The sequence below is a fragment of the Apium graveolens genome, chromosome 1, assembly GCF_009905375.1.
Source record: "Apium graveolens cultivar Ventura chromosome 1, ASM990537v1, whole genome shotgun sequence".
NCBI lineage: Eukaryota > Viridiplantae > Streptophyta > Magnoliopsida > Apiales > Apiaceae > Apium > Apium graveolens.
In genome coordinates this window covers 200,057,900-200,075,633 of record NC_133647.1, presented here as the reverse complement: position 1 = coordinate 200,075,633, position 17,734 = coordinate 200,057,900, and the positions used below count along the sequence as shown (strand labels likewise).

The window sequence follows — 17,734 nt, the reverse complement described above, 5'->3', positions numbered from 1 at the left end:
TTCTTTGTGTATATGTCAAATTTATTTTAGTTTGATTCAAGTGTCCATATTCTTAAACGTTCTAGCAAATGTTAAACTGAATATCCAACAAATTCAATTGATAAATTATTTGTGTACATGTCAAATTTATTTTAATTTGATTCCGGTGTCCATATACTACTTTGACGACACTATACAGCTATTTTTCATAGAATTATATTATCTGCTTACAAAGAATCACAAAAATAATGAACAAAACCCACCCATATATAATTACCATTTTTAATAGCATTTTGTCTCTATAATCTAGGTATCAATACCCATTGTTCTAGTATTAAGATTGTGTGCTCAAACAATAAACCAAACTTGTTGTAATGTTACTGCTGCTGTCTTACCATCACATTTGTCAACTGCAAGAAGCATAACTAAATCTTGAAACATGTCTTCCACAACTAAGCAAAGAAAGTTCAATGTTTGCATTTCTTTTCTGTATTAAGGTATTTGTGTCATTTCATATCTTCATGTCACTGCTCTATTTGCCTTATCATCTGAACCATAATATTGTACATGTCACTGCTCTATTTGCCTTATCATCTGAACCATATATAGCTTATTAGACAATTCTAAGAAAAATGCAACAAGTAGAAGCTGAATAATTGACAAGCTTTAAGAACCATTAACATGTTCCACACTATAAGCAGTTGGAGAAGTTAAATACATCCTTAGGAGCCCTGTAACCGAGTAAACTGGTATCACTGGCTTTCGGGTTCTGGTGGTTACCATATGAATATCAAACCATCCAGTGTGGCTTTATCCAACTCCAGAGGCCCCTGAAAGCTGACATAGAACTTCTAAATGACACTCACTAGCATTGTAAGACAACAAGAGTTGTATATAATCGAAACTGTAAGCAAGTGTAAAGGATTATAAGGTTCAATTTGTATTTGGAGCAACACATATATGTGATTATGTTTCCAAAACTACAACAGATTATCGTGATCAAGGTACAGGTATTTTGCCTTTTAAGATGTACATTTTACAAAGGATAGGAATTGATGGAATCATAAACCTCTTATTTATAACAAGTAGCCTGCTTTTCGATAGCTAACAGCTTAAAATCAGATAACAAAATAACACAACTAGAGAAAACACGATGACTGGTCAAGTAGCAGGCAAACAAATCCGCAGAGGTCCTGTCTAAATTTGCACTTCTCTGGAATATAGTGAAAGTCGAGAAATTAATCAATGAAGATGTTTGCAATATCAATACAAACGATGATGCATACACCATGACAGATAGCTTGCTACGTGATCTATAAAGGCAGCTTAACAGCAGAGCCTTCTTTCAGTAACATTGTGCGATGAATGCAGAGGAGCCAGTAACACATGTCAATGGCACAGCAAAAAAGAAAGACCTATTTTTAAAAAATATACAGAGCTCTGAAGTTAGAACACCAATACATCAACCAAACTAAACTGCTATCGATATGCACCATGAAGGACATAACCGTTAAGTAGGATATCTAGCTACCTTGAAAAAGTATAACTAGACAAAATATAACAGTGAAAAGCATGGAAAACATGCTTCCACTTGACGATATTCCTGATGATGATGATGCCTTTGCAGCTTTTAGTTTCTTCAGTGCCTTCATGCGTTCAATCCTTGCCTTCTTCAGTACTGCTAGCTCAGCAATCTCTTTGACTAACTTGTGGTCAGAGGCATTCAAAATTAAACCTCGAGGTGGCCTTGGAGGTTTGCCAGACTTTGTAGCACCAGCAACTTTATGTTTCTCCTTCCCTGTTTGGTTCTCTGCAGGAATTGCAGCCACTTCTATTTCGACCTTGATGTCTAAAGGTGATATCACTTTCTCTGCAGAAGCCACATTGATATTTGACAGAGGCAATTCCAATTCAACATTAGTCGTTCTGTCAGCATTATCGAATCCTTTGCATAATTTTGTGAAGAAACTTCTTGCTAACTTGGCACCTGAAACCGCGTCCCCTCGTGCCAATTCTTCACTAACAACCACGCCAGCCTCAAGATCAAACTCTTTTTCTCTCCCTGCAATCTGATCCATTTTGTGCTTACAAATTTCTTGTACCACCGATACTTTTTTCATAAAATGATGCTGAGATTGAAGTTGAACCAACATGTATCGACAAATAGAAAAATCGAAAGAACACTAAAATCATTAATATGATCCCAACTTCAGCTACAGACTTGGATCCCTCCACTAAAAAGTCTCAGGAGCTCAACAATGATCAGTACCTGCATTATGAAATTTGTGGAGCTGATGAATAAGATAATGGCAGCTCTCAATTGCACATAAACACAAATGAGTTAGTGCTCCATCATACAATATTTGACCATCATTAGTCACTCAAATATTAGCTTCTTTTTCACAAAAAGTTCAGTGAAAGATAAAGCTGAGCTGATATGTGAAATGAGTACAGTAATCAAAGGCAGCAGAGAATATTATTGGCAACAAAGGAGCACAACTAAGCAATTTATAAAGAATGAAAAATGAATAAATAAATAAGTGTACCTTTTTAAAGCACAAAAGTACCTCTCCATTACAGACTAATAGGTGCACTAACAGTCTAACATACATTACAATGATTATATCTCATCTTGTTTATATACAAATAAATATGTGTCTACATAAGTTGAGATAATTTACCAAGCAACATTATACTTTCCGTAAAAATGCGGAATATTTGCAAAGATTATTTAACAAATTAAGGTTTTAGACGGAAAGTCTCTCTCTTATTGTCTCATTTTTAATTATATACGCAAATATATCGAAAAATTAATTTTAAAGAAAGGGTTATTCATATTAAGCTAAATTCTATTGGATATTGATCAGTGACCATTGTCAAATATGACAATTTTTCAAACATAAACAAACAATTTCAAATGTTAAAGGAAAGAAGACAAGGGTAGCATGTTTGCTAATGCATACCACGATCTGCAACAATATAAAATATACGTTAAAATATACTTTGAAATTTTGGTAGCTAAATGTAATTTTATAAGCAGCTTTTTGTTTTTGACAACCTTAAGTGGTACACCACGTAATATCATACTATTTAGTTCTTTTTTGCTTTTGATCAACCACTGAAATATTTTATAACGATAATACTTTAGTCTATATATATATATATATATATAAAACATCACAAAAAGTTTTATTCTACGAAACATGTTTATTTTGCAGAACATTTGTTCAAATTACAAAACATACACATTATACTTATTAAACTTAAACGATTTTCAACAATTTTAATGAATTCGTAATATTCATAGAACATACTTCACAAAATAATATACTTCATTGTATTTTGATTGCAGAACATAGGTGGTCTCCGAGATCTCCGATAAAAATATGGTCTCCATGAAACTTTTCTATATTATGTATGTTTTACTCCTCAAAAACAGTTCAAACTATTGGACCTTACTATTAAGTATATTAACAGTTCAGGCTTGTCTACAATTCTCAAACCATTTTCACCTACAGACCCAGCCCAATATGAAAGAGGGCTTATTTGTTGCTTTCAACTTGATTAACTTAAGACCAACATGCTCAAAAATCCATACCAGAACACTGAAATATGTACAGGGTGATGTTAAACTGTGTGATCGCATGATCATGTGAACAGAACATGGTTTAGTTGCTCATTGTTGGTTCTGTTCAATTTACTTCCGGGCATTAACTTCGCATCAAACATAATTACGTGCAAAATCTAGCAAGCGCTTCGTCATCTTCATCATCATCTTCATTACCGTCGGTGAATTCTTCGTCGTCAGTATACCTTCCAAAAAAGTCGTCGTCTCCCTCTACACATTCTTTAAAAGTCATGATCATAGTATTCCCTTCTCTGTCCTTCAAGCTTGTGCTCGGCGCTACTGATTCTCCCTTGATTTTCTCAATTTCTTTCCTCAGCATATCCATGTACTCTTTGCAGCGTTCGTCTACCGGACGTGGCTTCTCTATCTGTCGCTTATCAAGGTCAGACCTGAAATGATAAGAAAAGAGAGTGAAACCTGTTTATTAACAATATACATTATGGATAAATGAACAAAATAAAATAGAAAGGAAAGTAGTACCAAGGAATTAGGAGGAAACAGTAAAACAGCTTTATCATAACTTGTACCTGTAAATTTCAAGGTACTCATTTGCACTTGCATTGATGGACTTAAAGAATGCATCAATGCCAGCTCCAGAAACAGCAGAGACTCCAACAGGATGTAAATTCTTATAGAACTCCTCGAGAAAATGGGAGAGGCTTTGAGTCAGGTTTGAAGTGTAGGAGTTCTCTGAAGCCAGTGCAGCACGGAAAACCTCAAAATCATTCATCCACTGGATTCACAGCAAGAGCAATAGCACATTTAAGTGCAGTGCGAAATAAAACATGCTCAATCTGCAAATTGATATACCAGAAAAAAGGGTACATATTTCTCAAAAACAACAGGCCAACAGCACATTCTCTTAAAACAGAATAGAATAAATATAGTTTCAATCGGCGAATGAAATTTAAAACAATAAATGAAGTATTACCAAAACAACACAATGCTGACAGATGAAACCTCATATCCAATAACAGATTAGTGAACATCATATCCACCATTTATTTTCTTGCAATAACTAGCAATCCTAGGATTCAGACCCGGAGTTTTTCAAGTGAAGTGGCAGCACTATTATTTAGCAAAATTTAAACACTGTTACACAAGTCACTGAACAGTTTGTTAAAATTAGTATTAATAAAAAAAAATTGTTATCAGCAAGATCTCACTTAACTGTAAGCCTTGACATGCTAAACATTGATTTAAGAAAACTGGTTAATACTTAACAAAAAAGTGGTTAAACTAGTCGTAATAAAGAAAGTAAATTAAACATATATTATATACCTCACCTGTAGTCCAAATTGCATGAGAGTTCTGTTTCATATAACATATGTGCCCCCATTTTTAATATTACTTTGTTTTGCTTATTATAATATCTAAGTGTAATTTACAATGAGTTTCACGATGACAGAGGAAGGATTGAAATAGAATACATTTTTCTAAAGATCATGGAAGAAAACCTAAGGAATGGCCAACAGATTGTTATGTCAAATAGAGGTAGTTGCGTATCTTCCATATCATGCAACAAAAACTAGGGGAAAACAGTTTACTAGAAAAACGCATGGCCAATCCAAAAACACGTTCAAAATTTTAAAATCACAAAAGATTGTTTTACTTAACAGTAAAACAAAGTGAAAGGGAAAATATTGCTAAAGAATGTCAACATTTGCAATATGTTTCAGCTATACCTGAAAAGCAAATTGAGGTTCTGCCAAATCAGTCTTGTTGAAGGCCAATACCAACGGAAGTCCTGTCTTGTTGAGGATGCTACCAGCATAAAGCATATTATTTATGAATGTGGTTGGACTCTGTGAGCGAGGTGTGTCAAGTACATACGTGATCACGGTAGGGAAAATTGAGGCAAAAGCTTCAGTAATTATGGCTCCAGAAGCAGACAAAGTGAAGATGTCAATTTGTCCAGGAGTGTCCACCAGAACATAATCTAGCTGATCAGCACGGTTCTCGATTGCAGAAATGACCTAAAATCTTATATTATCATGCTTCTCAAAATAGAGAATGAAAAGTGAAAGCGTTAAGACTTATACATTCCTATTAGCAATCTAATACCAATACCAAGAATATGTATGGCAAATTAGCAACCCTCACTTATCAAGTACAAGCCACTAGATTATCAGTAGTTTTTTTTAAACATGAACAAGAATTTCAAAAGCAAAATCCTGAGAAAAACAGCCACTTCTAAATGAATCTCTACACAAATTACAATTGCACAGCTTAACACGGTCTACAATTTTGGATCCAGTCATACACAAGATGCAATTAATCACACCATTTTGACGACAGCACCAAATATAAGATTACCTGATCAAACTTTGTGGCAAACAAGTTAAACGATGTTAAGATGGCACTGTTAGCTCGAATATTGTATTGCTTCATAACTTCCTTGTACCGAACAGTATCTCTTATATCAATATTAGCACCAAACGGCAGGTTCGTTACAGCAGGATCAAGATTGATAACATAACCACTAGTGTTCGAAGCTTGTGTATAGCAAACCAACCGACGAAGAAAAGTAGTTTTTCCGCTTCCTAAACATATTTCACAAAAGTCCGATCATCATCCACATATCTTCTCAAAAAAAAAGAAATTATTGCAACCATTTCATGTCAACCTTCTTCGTAAAGTATATATACCTTCCATTCCTACAAGAAAGATAATAACAGGCTTTTTCTTCAATTTACTTGATGATGACTCGTCGATAATCAGTTTCCCCATTGACTCACTAATATCACCATTCTGTTTACCAACAAACCAAATCAACATACATCATCAACACAACAATTACCACGCAAACAACACATATACCATTCTTTACATATAGCCATGTTAGACTCCAAACCACTTTAACCTTAAAAACGCTACCAGCCTATCGGATAAACTTAATATACAAACAGACCTATCACATAATCTAAACTAAACAAAATTCACCACAATTATCGACAGGGAAAAAATGTCTAAATACATAAACGTACGATTAACAATTTCGCGGAGCCTTCCAGAATAACTTATTAGTTAACTTACAAACAAAACTATCACATATTCAGATAAAACAAAATTCACCCCAAATATCTACACGAAAAAAAAAATCTAAATACATAAACATACGATTAATAATTTCGCGAAGCCTTCCAGACTAACTTAACACACAACTATCACATACTCTAATAAAAACAAAATTCACCACTAAATATCGTACCAAAAAAAGTTCTAAACATACAAGCATACGATCAACAGTTTCACGAAGCCTTCTAGATTAACTTAATATACAAACAGAACTATCACATGTTCTAAATCAAACAAAATTTCTAAATAAATAAACATATGATTAACAATTTCACGGATTCTTTCGGATTAACTTACTATACAAACAGAACTATCACATATTCTAAATAAAACAAAATTTACTACTAATATCGCCACGAACAAAATTCTAAACACATAAACATATAAAAATTCACAGAGTTTTTACGCGAAAATTGTCGGAATTTCAACACCAGCATATCAACATATTTAAACAGCATATATATAAGTATGTGCATAAAACTGCTTAAAATGAAACTAAACTAAACTTACTGTAGCTAAATCATCTGTATCCATCTGCATACAAGAGTCATCTTCTTCAGTGTCCATTTTCTACAAAATGAATTTCACATTAAAAATTTAATTAGTATTATAAACAGAGAAATTAAAAACTGGAAAATAATAAAATTGCATATGCAAAGATACGTACTTTGATTTAGGGTTTTATTAATTTGTGTTATAATGTCAATTGATTTTAATTGGGTTGCTAGGGTTTGTGTTTCAGCAATGGTGAGTTCTGTGAGTAAATTTTAAACCCGTTTGCTCGGTTTCTATGTGATCCGGTTCGGACCGGGTTCAGTTGATTTCCAACCGATTTTCAAAGAAACGAATATGTTTTAATTTGAAATAAACAAACTATAAAATCTATGCAAAAATACGTGATAAATGAGTAACAAATTGGTTCATATAATTATCTTACTCTTAAGAACAGTTCCAAATATCTCGAACACTGTTTTTCTTTTATTATTTATACATTTTCTTATTATAATCTCTATCAAAATATTCGATACAAATTTATTATTGTAGTTTAATCCTTGACGAATCATCTATCAAACTATTCATAACACCTAGAATATATTCACCAACCTCGTCATCGACGACGAATCTCAACATGACAGATCCACCAAACCGTGTCATTCTCGACAACAATAGCCACATAATACATCTGAGCGGAACTTTTCATGAGGGTCATCGTCATGAATGTAAATAACAACCAAATATTATGTATGTCAGTAGTATTATCATGGCGTCAAGATGCAGATCCAATACTAACATTGGAGGAGAAAGAGAACCCATAAGAGAAAGAAGTCTAGAAAGAGATTTCGATAGTGCGTCTGGCGATGAAGATGATTTTTAAGGGATTGTGAAGGGTTACTTGCAAGAAGGAACGAGTCCACGAGGTTTCACGATGAAGAGATCCGAAGAAGGATGAGAGAGCTTGATGGTCATGAAAAGGAACTCGCTAATGAATGTATTTGTCTTAATCGAAATCTATAGAGCACCCGACGGACCATATGGTGAATCACCACCCAGACGATCATGATGTTGGACTTGAAAATAATTGTGGAAGAAAAAATAATAGAGGGGATTGTGGTGTACGGGGTAATAATGGTGGAGGTCGTGGAAGTAACAATAATGGTAAATATAAGAGCAATGACGACGAATATCATTGTCGATATGATGATTATAATAGGAAGAACGATGATGATTATCGAGGGAGGGATGATGATGATTGTAATATTCGGGATATATCGTGTAATTATTTTTGCTATTAAATAATTATTATATGTGTTCTGTATCTATTCTGTGAATTATTCGTCAAGTGTTAAATGTGTTTGGATGTTTAAAAATATTATTAATTGAGTATTTTAATTTTTATATGTCCAAAATAAAATATAGATAATTGTCATATCTTCCTAATTATTTTTGTGTTGATTTATGAATTTATAAGAATCATATTAATTATATAAAATCTTTTTCCGGGTATTTAAATTCTATTTTATAAAAACGGGAACCAACTGACGTCATCCATTGTTACGTTTTTGGAACCCGAAACTCTTCCGAGAACTCCTTCCTAACCTAATTGTAATATTCTGAGCATTTTCCATGTTTTGACTTTTTCGATCCAGTGTACGGTTTGTCCTGCGCGGGTCCCGGCGCAACATATTCGATACAATATTCATTTCGGTAAATCAATAAAACTCGTATTTTCGATAAACGGGAGCTTTTTATTAAATTATCCCAATTATCACCTCGTAATACGTCTAACTAGGCGCTGAGACCAAGACCGCAGTACAAATTGTACTGATTTGGATAATTATCCCGAAAACCGATACCGTTTGGATCAGTTTTCATAAATAAACGTACCGTTTTATATTCGGAATGATCCAACGGGATACTAATTTTCCGTAATTATAAATAGCCTTTTACCGTATTTTATTTCGTATCAAAATCATTTGCAGTCAGCTAATATATAATTTTCCGAAGAAAAACCCTAAATTCATAAACCTTTCTAAGAATCAAACAGCAAAATGAAGGTGTTATTGATCTCTGTTTTCAAAGCTTGAGTAACCAAAATAAAGGATTTGAGGAGTACTATCAGATTCTGAGCTTCGTTTTACTGCAGAAACTAAGGTTATTTTTCTATATTTTTATTTATTTTCGAATTACTTTTTATTAAAAATATGAATTTCTGTTCGGATGATTGTTTGTATGATTTGATGATTGCATGTTGTAGAGTTTGTTTTCCTGATGATTTTCATATGTCATACGTCTGATTTGGAGTTCAATAACATGCTCAAAAGTGGGTTTAATTCTCGAATTTTAAAATTAGGGTTTATAACCTGTACGAATGTTTTCAATTGAAATTTGGGGCTTTTTGATTTAGGGGTTATTAGCTGTTGATTTATAGTGGATTATGTTCCTTATGAAATTTGCAATCGATTGGTATATAGCTCGTTAACAGAGGATGCTTGAATCGAAGGGAGTTGTGTTTTGAAAATTTTCGAAGTTCGCCGGAAACTGGCGATGTTCTTGGCCAATTTCCGGCCAGGACATGGATGATTGATGTGTTTTGATTGCATAAATAAGTTCGTGGTAATGTGTAAATTAATTCTGGACAATTTGGTGGCCTGAGGTGGCCGGAATCGTGTTCTCCGGCCACACTCCGACGAGTCGACGGCGGGGGTTTGCAAAATTGCAAACAGGCCCCTGAAGTATTGGAGAAGAAACAATTAGGTCCCTGAGGTTTCCAGAACTTGCAAATTTTGGATTCCTGTTTTAAAAATATTCAAAAATCATATCTCCTATTTATTTTTATTATAAAAATTCGATTTTGATTTCTGAAAATTCCAAATTTTATTATTTTAATTCCAAAAATTATTTTTAATTCAAAAATAAATCTGAATTAATTAGTTAATTAATTTCAGTTAATTTTTAATCGATTAATTGATCAATTAATTTGAAAATTAATTGATTAATTGATTTAATTAATTATTAATTAATTTTAATTAATTATTTAATTAGATTTAATTATTTAAAAATTCCGAAAAATAGTTTCGAGTTTTAAAATATTATTCTCAAGGCTCGATAATTATTATAAAATTGTTTTGAAGCCAAAATGGGCCAACCGAACCCTATTTATTACTCCGAAATTGATCCAACGACCCGTTTTAATTCCGAAAAATGTTTTAAAAATTATTTTAAATATCCGAAAGCCTATTTATGACCCGAGACTTCCTTATAAATGATATATCATTGATTATGTGACGTGTTATGTGATATATGTGACTTGTTGGTTAACTGTCGGTCTGTAAATTCGATGTTTACTTGTTTATTGCGTAATTTTCAATCCGTTAATCAGATTTGGGTGAAACGAAGGGTAGATAGAAGTATGTGTCGAATAGAATCGTATGAGTTGAATATTGATAGATGCTTATGATATGTGAGCAGAAGAGGCAAGGCGTAGAAAAGGAAAACAGGTAGTCGAGGAGTAAGACAGTGGTGATTGAAAGCGAGTGCAGTATAGTAAGCTAGTACCAAGTAAGTGTTCTGAACTTTCTCGAGATGTTGTATTGATTGATAATCTTATTTTATATTGCAAGTGCTTTGAAGCACTGAACCTTAAACCCTGATTCCAATTATTGATCTTGAGCCGTAAGCCTGATTCTTTCTAGACCATTGATCGTGATATACCCAAATACGAACCTCAAATATACGACATTACTCCACAAATACATACAAACTAAATATCAAACACTGAACCAGATTGCTTACACATTCAACCCATTGTATCTTATGCTTTGAAAGATCAAGTTTTTGAATCCCTCAAATATTGATTCCTTTGTTATCCAATTCTTTCATTACCTGACACCCATACTTTGAAAATGCCATAATGATCCTTATGCAGATTGAAACTATTTTCATTATTGAACGTCCAATATTGTTAATGATTCTATTTATTGCTTATTACTGTTTATTCTGTTATTATATTAGAATTGGATTGTTTTTATAAAATTGTGGACCAGATTCGTGGTCAGACCATATAATGGTCAGGTTAGGCCAATGTGTGCCTTGGATCTAGTAGTTAGAGCAGTGCAGTGTGCTTTGCTCGGGGTTAGTGCGTGACTGATCAGCAGCCTAACCTTAGTTTTTAAAATAAAAATATAATATCCAGTTCTAAACCATAATCCATTGTTCACTTGATATCATAACCATATTGACTTGATGATCATTATTCTCAGTTTTGTCGTTGTGACTTGCTGAGCTAGTTAGCTCATTTGTGCGATATTGTTTATGTTCTTTTCCAGTTAAAAAGGAACCGGTTGGTACCGAGAATCCCCAGTCCAGCGCGAGAGCTAGGGGTTCAGGTTGATCGAGCTGAGCTAGTAGGCTTCTTTTGGGATAACATAAGTTTGTAAAAGTTTGTAATAATGTTTATTACCCAGTTCTGAGTTTGAATAGTTGGGATTTGAACGTTTGTAATATAAGTAAGTGTGGTTGGCTTGTGTGCATACTTTAACCTGTTGTGGTCCGTGGTAATTGGTAAGTAGGGTCACTACATATTATTATTATTATCTTTATTATTGTTACAAGCAGGTTATTAATAAGGTGTGTGTGGAACCCAAACTTCTGACCCGGGTTTGGAGGGCGCCACAATGATGATGGGATATGTTACAAAAATAATCAACCTGGTGAAGCAGCCCTTCTACGAGAATAATTGATAAATCTAGAACGAAAGATCCAACAAACTTGTGCCCAACTAAGAAGGACCATGCCACATTCGGGGATTTGCATACTCGAGAGAATGGAGGTTATGCCAATCAAAAGCACTTCGATTACTACCAAGTTGGTGAACTACAATCAGCAACTGTCATCATCATCATCAGATGTGACTATGGACCTTAGTGGTTTAATTTCGTGATAAATGATAAGCCATTGGTGACTATAATATTATCACAACCAGACAAGTGTTCCACAAGGGCCAATTGAAAGCAACAATTTACCTAACATAAACAAAGGATAAAACTTATTTTTATCACACATGATGACATAAATGAATAAATATGTTGCGAAGTCACTAGGAAAATATATGATTTATATGTATATTTTAAAGAATTGTTGAGTTTGAGGATAATCTCAGAAAATTTATCAAAGTTAAAAAAAATAAGTGTAACATTAAGATATTTTTATAAATGTAGGGAGTTTATATTTATATTCAGATTTACCATTATAAATGTCTTAATCTCATGCAAGTTAGTTAATGACACCTTCAGCCCCAATTTTTTCTATTTCGAATTATATATGTATTTATCTAGTAAAAAGAATGTAACATTAAAGACCATAATATATATAATTCTAAATGTATATAGTTTTTTGGTTAGATATTTATATTTGTAACTGGAACGAACTAAGTAATTAATACAATAATATTTTGCTAACTCTACTCAGAAATTAGAATGTATGAGTTTGATGTTTGATCAATATGAAAGATATATTGTGTATTTGATAGTTATAACTAGAATTTTATCCGTGATACGCATCGAATCACCAATTCATACTTATTAGTATTTATAATGAAATTGTATCAAAATATAAATACAAAGTTACTCAGTTTTCCTTTTTATAAATTGCATGATATTATTATTATTATTTTAATTTAGGTATGTAAATTGTAACGGATATCATCGTATTATGAAAGTGTATAACTTGCTTATATTTATCGGCTAAATTAGTCACTATTTTCATTTCCTGGATTGATTGTGCAATATTGACATGTTTATTATATAGATTATCAATATGTTTTTAGAATAATGCACTTTTATAATTTAATCATTTTTTAAGATTACTGTAAAGTTGCACCATTTATTTAAGATCTTATACGTGTAAATAATATACATATATTTCTTTTCATCTTTTTCGTTGATCTGTATCTTTTGATCAATTTATATTCTCTCTTATTTTTCAAATTATTTATGTTATATCGATTATATCAATTCTTCACCAATGCATGCTTATTCGATGAATTGTTTATTTCTTTTAAGTTGTATTTTCCGGCTGTGTTTTTAGTTTAACACACATGATTTGTTTTAAAATATTATTCTTATAGTGATTTCAGCTTGTAACTGATAATCTATATATAGTGATAGTCTGTAAATATTGATATTTGTGATGATCATGATGGTGGAGACGTGGTGATACGTGGGAGAATAAGACAATCTAGTTGTTGTGATATTTTGATTATGGTGGTTACAATATGTATTTGATGATTTTTAGGTGTTTGGAGGTCATAACAGTTTGATTTTGATAATCTCTATTTGTTTGTGATTTTTTTTAAAAAATATCTCGATTTACATATGATATTTAGTGTAGAGATGTGTGTGATGGAAATCATGCCATGATTTATATGTAATAATTTGTTAAACTAAATTTGTTAATTATCAAATGATGTTAGTTGCTATAGTGGGTGTCGTCGGTTGCCGAAAATTATTGGATTACTAGAAGTAGATTCCATACTGGTGATTATAAATAGATTCCATACTTCATTTACTAAGGGTTCTTACTAAAACACGATTCTCTCTTTATTTAGATTCTTTATAAATCAAATTTTAGTGTAATCAATTTTTTTATTTCTAAATTGAACTATATATATAAACACGATTAAAAAACTCTAAGTGAAGCAAAATATGTACACCTATGATAAGAAAAATGATTTATTAAATTTTCGTATTTCTTTTTGAAAGATACCTATTTTGTTCCACTCTCAAATTAAAAAATGTTGAAGATTTGTCTTATTATACTTTATAACATTTATTTTCTTGGTAATTATATATGAGGATGATGGTGACCAATTATTATGGCTTCAATATGAATTATTACTTATCTTTGGAATTTACGTCACGATGCTAAAATTAGGTTGTATTAGCTCGAATGTGTCAGGTCTCGATTATTCCAGTTGATCATCATTCGAAAAAAAAATTACTACATTAATTTCGCATTATTTTTATGTTAATTATTACACTATTAAAATGAAATTTGTTCTAAGTAAATTGTTCATTTTTTAAATAAGTATACCTAATTTTTAGTTTGAGTAATTGAGTCGAGCATTTTACCTTTATATGTATTTATTACTGTTCGATAATTTTATAGTAATCAAGACGGAATCTAGGGATATGCATTACCCCGCCCCGAACAAACTCCGAACCGATCCTCGCCCCGTCTGGGTCGGGGAATCGCTGAATCAGAGATTTTTCCGGATACGGGGAGGGGATCGGGGAGATACATATAAAAAATTCGGGGATCGTGGATAATGTCTTCCGTCCTGATACCCGTCCCCGAATCTTATTTTATAATATATATATATATATATATATTCTTAATTTATAATCAACTATATAATTTAAAGTTTATAATTGTGATATTATTTAATTATATTAATATTACTTTTGTTTATTTTTGATAGTATAAATTAGTATTCATTCAAATCAAGGTTAAAAATCAGTATTAAATTCAAAAGAAATTTGAAATTTTATGATTTATCGTATTTTTTCTATTAAAATATATTACTTATAATTTAACTTTGTTAAACAAAAAGTGAAACAAAAAATCCCGGACTCCCTGCAGGGATCCCCGTTCTTCATTCGGGTCGGGAGTAAAAAAATCCTCGTTCAGGGATTGGGCGGGTTCGGAGAGGGTTAGGTTTGAGGATTCGGGTCGAGTATATAACTACCTGAAATGAATATTTTACACTAAAAATGAATATTTAATGCAAAATTCATACCTATCATTTTTATTTGGTTTCTTGATATTTTATTTGTATAATACTTTTTTATCAATACTGTAATATAATTTTTTTTATATTAATTTTGTTATTTGACATTTCAACAATATATTTTATACTTATTTTACCGATTATAGAATTTTCAAGCTTAAATAAGATTTTTTCTTATAAATAGAATGTTAATAATATTAAGTACTTAACTGTATTTCGCAATGAGTGGAGATGAAAAGATAATGTATTTTCTGTTTCCTATATTAAAAAAATATTCCACATTTTCCACCCATTAAAAACTAGTTATAATGATTTAAACAAATAATTTCTTGCATATGATACATCACACTCTGTTGATGATTAGCATGTTTTGAAAAAAACAAACAACAAACAAGTCAACAAGTCAAATATGAATCAAATTATCTTGTTTTTAACCAAATCATTTATTTTATTTAATTAATAGCAAATATGTGCAATAAACCTATAAAAATACAATCTACTAAACAACATTAATTAACCATCATATACTACGAAACAATATTTATATTTAATTAAATACTAACCTTGATATGTTTTCCAAGATAGGTATGTAAAAATAGACGTGTCATTACCATCTCCAACTCGCTAGCCCTGTTAGTTTTGTTGACATCCGACTTCTTGTAATACTTCAGCACATCATACAAACTGTTTAAATCTTCGATTGTCGGAGGATCATCTGTATTATCAGAATAATACACCTCTAAATTTGATTTAGATTCCTCCTTTCTAAGTAACCTTCTTGAGGCTATGGCCCAACCGTGCTCTAGAATTATAAAAAGAACACCAAGCACTTTGCCATATACAAAGTTTTCAATAATGGTGTCTCCTAAAAATTTTATTCTCACGGTTTTACAAAATATTTGTGTTAAACATAAAACATGTAAAGCTATTGGACCCCGATGGTTATCAGTTTCATCAGTGCTAAAAGAGCTAAGTCCTGAGAGAAACACTAGTGCTTCAACAAGTGTGGGTCTTCCTACTTCAATCTGAGATCTTTTTAAACCAACTGCCTTTTCTAGTGCCGGATAAGAATAATCTAATTGTACAAAAACAACTTTAAAATTATGTTGTTCTATACATAGCTCAACATCTTTCATTTCAGGAGATGAAGATGATGTAGTTAAAATAAAACAAGTATCCTTATTTTTTATACCAAAAATGTAGAGATCTACTGGATACATAATAATTTCAAGTTCATGACCATTATATCTTACCGGAACAAACTGTAGTTTATTGGCAATTGTTTTTTTTATGCCTTAAAACTCTTTGCGATCTACAATTCACCAACCTATTACTTGAATTCATCTTTTTTCACATAAGTTTCTCTAGACACCGACTCGCGTAAGCTTCGGGAATAGACGTGAAAACTTTCTCCATCTTGAATTTGATCCAAGTTCAATGTGGGAAGACTATAAAAGATAATAATATTGTTAGTATTTGATTGGCTCAACAGTGTAATTTAGTGTATGTATTTTAGAATAATTAAACAAACACAAATTACATAATAATAAAAAACTTTAAATCAAAGTTTTATTGCTGCAATATTACGAAAAATACAAATATACTTACTAGTCTTCATATTGATCTTGAGCCATTTTTTCCTATGAATCTTTATACAGAGAGAGTAGATCTTGATGTACAGAAATAAGAGCTACTGAAATGATACACTGCACTACTACAGTTTGAATATGTATCTAAGCTCCTTTACAACAAACACAGTCTTTTAATAAATGGTGTTTGAAATACCTAATTCTTATCGAGACAAACAAGTCATTTCATTCGTAAATAACATCTTGATTTAAGATGTATATTTCAAATGAATGCATGTAAGAAACAAGAACAAGTTTAGTATCATACGAAAGACAGATTCAACTGGAAAATAAAAGTTTACATTGTCGCCATGTCCAAAACCAAGTTTGAAGAGCTGAGAAACCTCACGAAAGACAGATTCAACTGGAAAATAAAAGTCAGAATCATACGACTATGGAGGGGAGTTAGTCGAACAGGAAAAGTTTCCAAAGGAATTAACCTACTGCTTATTGGCCGGAAGGTAAATTTGGCTTAATTTTTCAACAAATTAAAAAACTTATTTTCACTACTAACTGTAACAGAGCGACATAATCCACACATTCATTCCTGGACTATGTGTAGAATCTTTGGAAGATCAGTTCACGGTTGGAACTATTTATATCATCAAAAACTTTACTATCGAAGATTACAAAACAAAGGACAGGTTCAGGTGTCTAAGGAAAGAGGTCCAACTTATTTTCTCCACGGAAACAAAGATCCAACAAGTAGAAGATGATGGGAGAACTTTTGCCAAAAATGCTTTTGATTTTGTGGAACACGGCGAACTAAAAAGAATGAGTAAACAAACTACTCACTTAGAAGGTTCACGCCAACTTTTCTACCCCATTAATGAAATACGCTTTATGCTGCTCCCATATTCATTTTTTACATTTCTTTATAATGCGTATATGTCATTGGAATAATTAAATTCAGAGAGACCATTTCTGATTTAGTGAATAGACACGGTCATTCTCAGAAGCAGTCCAAATTCACTATAACCGATGGATGGTAAATACACATTATTAGTATGTATTTCTCTCATTGCATTTCAATGAACAAAAACTAATGTCCTTACCGGAACTTGAAGCTCCAACATCAAAGTTACATTTTGGGACCAATATGCTTTGAAATTTGAGAACCTATTTCTCCAAGCT

General features: G+C 32.0%; 1 protein-coding gene across 1 annotated transcript; it reads right to left on the bottom strand.

Annotated features, from left to right (window-relative positions):
• Positions 1-3,351: 3,351 nt before the first annotated feature.
• Positions 3,352-7,493, bottom strand: LOC141678259 (GPN-loop GTPase QQT2-like). Its single transcript, XM_074484537.1, has 7 exons — positions 7,353-7,493; positions 7,196-7,255; positions 6,256-6,358; positions 5,924-6,150; positions 5,293-5,583; positions 4,135-4,340; positions 3,352-3,996 (listed from the first exon to the last, which is right to left on the bottom strand). The coding sequence occupies exons 2-7, from the start codon at positions 7,250-7,252 to the stop codon at positions 3,711-3,713; spliced, it is 1,170 nt and encodes a 389-aa protein (XP_074340638.1). The 5' UTR covers positions 7,253-7,255; positions 7,353-7,493; the 3' UTR covers positions 3,352-3,710.
• Between the last annotated feature and the right edge of the window lie 10,241 nt (positions 7,494-17,734).